At 50.0% G+C, this 3,827-nt stretch overlaps 1 protein-coding gene across 2 annotated transcripts in view; it reads left to right on the top strand.

Moving 5' to 3' along the window:
- gmeb1 (glucocorticoid modulatory element binding protein 1) overlaps nt 1-2,397 on the top strand; it is a gene marked incomplete at its 5' end in the record, with an annotated part of 8,339 nt that extends 5,942 nt beyond the window's left edge. For both annotated transcript variants that reach the window (XM_014028861.1, XM_014028860.1), the window contains 1 exon segment: nt 441-2,397. In XM_014028861.1, the coding sequence (XP_013884315.1) occupies nt 441-1,219 (779 nt within the window).
- Nucleotides 2,398-3,827: the final 1,430 nt, after the last annotated feature.

Genomic DNA, 3,827 nt, shown 5'->3' with positions numbered 1-3,827 from the left:
TGTGTGTGTGTGTGTGTGTGTGGGGGGGGGGGGGGGGGCGCTCTGCCATGAGGAAGTTCAGCTTAAAGACACGTCCCAGGGGTGTTTCTGGTCCCAGAGGTGTTTCTCGTCCCAGAGGTGTTTCTGGTACCAAAAGGTGTTCCTGGTCCCCACCTGTCGTTTTGCTCCTCAGCATGGCTTCATAAAAACACTGCAGGATTTCTCAAACATGATGAATGAGTCAGAGCAAGGCTTTGGGCATGTTTTTATGAGAGGATAACATTATAACATGATATAAAACTCTAAAAAGTTGATTTTACATGATATTGTCCCTTTCAGACTTAGGAAAGCTTCAGTTTTACAGAAACAGAGTTAACGTTGGTTCCAGGTTAGTTTCTTATCACCTCTTGTTATTTTCAGGTGAATATTGCGTAAATATAAGTTGTTTGTGTTCGTTGCAGACCTGGAAGCTCAGTTAGAAGAACAACGAAAGCAGCAGCAGGTCCGAGCTCTTCTCTCCAACCCGCAGTCCTCCAAAACCAAACCCGCCGCCAAGCGCCCGTCCAAGCGCCCCCGCCTGCAGAGGCCCGCCTCCACCACCACGCTGCTGGCGTCCCCCATCAGCCAGCAGCCCCAGCAGTTCACCGTCCTGTCCCCCATCTCCCTGTCCTCGGTGGGACAGCCGTTCACGGTGACGGGCCTGCCCGTGGCCTCCCTGGCTCGCTCCTCCAACACGGTCACCCTGCTCCCCGCCGGCTCGCAGCTCTTCACCCGCTACATGGTGGCGGGGGACGGGAAGAGCGACGCCATCGCCCTCCACCCCTCGTCGGGCCTCACGCTGGTCGGGACCGCCGCCRTGCAGGACTCCGGCCAGCTGGGAGCGGTGATGAGCCCCGTGGAGCTGGTCCACCTGAGCCAGCAGGCGGGGGGCGGGGAGGTGTTGGACGGCACCGTCCTGGTGCATCAGGAGGTGGAGGCCGGCCCGGAGCACACGGTCATCGAGATCAACCCCACGCCTGTGGAGCAGGCGGTGATGGAGCTGCAGCTGGCCGCCGAGCCCGGAGGAGACGAGGCCACCGTGGTGGTCCAGAGCGGCATGGAGGTGACGATGGAGGGAGAGGCGCAGCAGGCGCAAACTGAGGGGGTTCAGGGGCTGCAGCTGGACGCTGGGGGACCTCTGTCAGACGTTCAGATCTTAGTGATCGAAGAAAACACCCAGGATGAAAACAAGGACAAGTGAGGCGGGGCTTCTTCTCCACGGCAGGTAGAAACTCCCAGAATCAGCTGACACGCTCATCAGACTGTTAGAGCCAATCAGAGCTCCTCACTGATCCTCACAGCTCCTCACACCTGACTCCTTAACTCCTCACACCTGACTCCTTAACTCCTCACACCTGACTCCTTAACTCCTCACACCTGACTCCTTAACTCCTCACACCTGACTCTTAACTCCTTAACTCCTCACACCTGACTCTTAACTCCTTAACTCCTCACACCTGACTCTTAACTCCTCACACCTGACTCTTAACTCCTAACACCTGACTCTTAACTCCTAACACCTGACTCTTAACTCCTCACACCTGACTCTTAACTCCTCACACCTGACTCTTAACTCCTCACATTTTCAGCAGAAACACGGTGCAGACTTTACTGCAGTAAACCCAGCTTTACTGTAAACACAGCTGAAGTAACCGTTAAGACCGGTGCCCACATGACTCGCTGGTCACTTAGTGGCTAAACTCAGACTTGAGTGACAGCAGTGAAACAGCCACTGTTGGAGACATGATTACGTATGCATGTAATGCAGACTATATAAAGAATAAATTGTAATAAACGAACATTCTTTAAGCCCCGCCCCTTAAACAAAGCAAAGAGCGACTGTGAGCAGACAGTCTGGTGATTTGTCTGTGAGTTCATTAAGTGTTGGAGGCTGAGGCTGGGGGACAACTGCACTGTTGTATGTTGGTGTTTTTGCACAGCCTAACGTCCTTCAGGGACGACGGGACGGCGTGAGCGTCTCTTCAGAGCGAGGCCCATCTGCTGGGCTTTCTGTTTTGTCAGAGGCGAGTGGAAACAGACTGAACTGCATCACTTTGGCACTTATTCTCAGTGTTTTTATTTTCCTTACCTAAAACTCCGATGCTTGCTCTCAGCATGACAGATGATGTGAGCTGTGATCGTTGGAGTTAGGGCTCCATATGCTCACCGTCAGATTCGCCTGGTTTGCATCTGTAAATTAGTGACATATTTATTGGTTTTCAAACTGTTTGAGGTTTAAGTGTGGATTTAATTTAACACTTTTCTTTACAGCTCACAAGGCTTGTTCAATAATTTAATTTAACAAATGAGAGAGTTGGTGTACATGATTTGTAATGTGTTTTAATATCTGAGGAAAATAAAAATGGTGTTTTACCACCAGAGGGCGCTGTGTGTCCATCTCTAAAAACAGATGCTGTTGGGAAAATATGTGTGCATGGGAATGACTTTTGACCAGAGACTGTTTGGTGCTGTGGGGGGGTGGGGGTGGGGTACAGAGGTAGCGAGGAGTCGGCCATGATGGATGAAGGCTTTGCCATCATTCCTCTGTTTCCCACCTGCTCAGTAGATTCCAGTGTGCAGTCCAGGACAGAGCTGGTTAAAGATGAAATTAAATGAGCCCAATATCTCAGTGTCTGACCTTTGCATGATGACCGGTGAGAGGAAGGATCAGGTGACCCCCACCCACCCCCCCCATGTACTCCTGCTCATTCACCTCCACCACACAGCAGTAGTGTCACCTGAGGACTTGTGCAGGTGGCAGACGGTGGAGGTGTAGAGGGTCTGAAAGAAAGGCAACAGCACCGCCCCCTAAGGAGCCCCCATGCTACAGACTACCACACCAGACTTACGGCCCTGCAGAGTCACATTCTGTGCATTACACAGCCAGGTGTTAGTCCATACCGGCCTCCACCACTTCCGCACCAGCTTTGGATGTTATCATCCATTAAATGGATGTTATTAGTCGTTATCAGTCCCATAGAATGGATTCAGAATGTCCCAACTGTGGCTCCTAGTGGGTTCTCCGTCCCATAGAATGGACTGATAACGTCAGAACCGGCTGGTTAGTACGAGGCATAAAGCCACTAAGATTTTTTATGCAACCTGATTAATATGAAAATGACATGGGCTTTTGTAAAGTAGACCAATGTTGCAGGCCCAATGTAGGACAGTGGGTAGAGCACCAGACCAGAGAGCAGGAGAGCAAGGATTGAGACCAGGCATGAGCAATGAGAAAACCATGCCCCCTCCCCGCCCCGGACAAAAAATTAATTAAAATATGTTTTGGTTATTTACATATTCAGTGTCATTGATATATTAACCCACTAGGGGCCACTGTTGGGACAGACTGAAGCCATTCTATGGGACTGATAACCGCTAATAATGTCCATTTAATGGACTGACAACATCAGAAGCTGCTGACTTCCTCCTGCAGCAGTGACAGCCGTATGGTGCTGAAAGCAGAACGTGACTCTCACAGTTCTCCTGGAGGACTCCACATGAGAGGGAGCAGGTTTGTGTCGTCATCCACTCCTAGCAGGTCTGCAGATGATTATCTTTTCTTGAATTATCGTGATCAGTTTCTCAGTGTTCTTAAAACCAAGAATGAACTGTCAGATTGTGGAGAACCTGGCACTGATCACAGTTTGTTAGTCTTGTTTGGATAACTTCCATATAAACCCCATCATTTAAGGAGACAGCTGTTTACTCTTCAGTGATCCTGCTGATAGAACATACAGTGGTTTGCAAAAGTATTCATACCCCTTGAACTTTTCCATATTTTGTTACATTACAACCACAAACATAAATAT

This window comes from Austrofundulus limnaeus, unplaced genomic scaffold (assembly GCF_001266775.1).
Source record: "Austrofundulus limnaeus strain Quisiro unplaced genomic scaffold, Austrofundulus_limnaeus-1.0 Scaffold824, whole genome shotgun sequence".
Lineage (NCBI taxonomy): Eukaryota > Metazoa > Chordata > Actinopteri > Cyprinodontiformes > Rivulidae > Austrofundulus > Austrofundulus limnaeus.
Note: the sequence above shows the minus strand (reverse complement) of the source record. Positions and strands in the feature narration are given on the sequence as shown.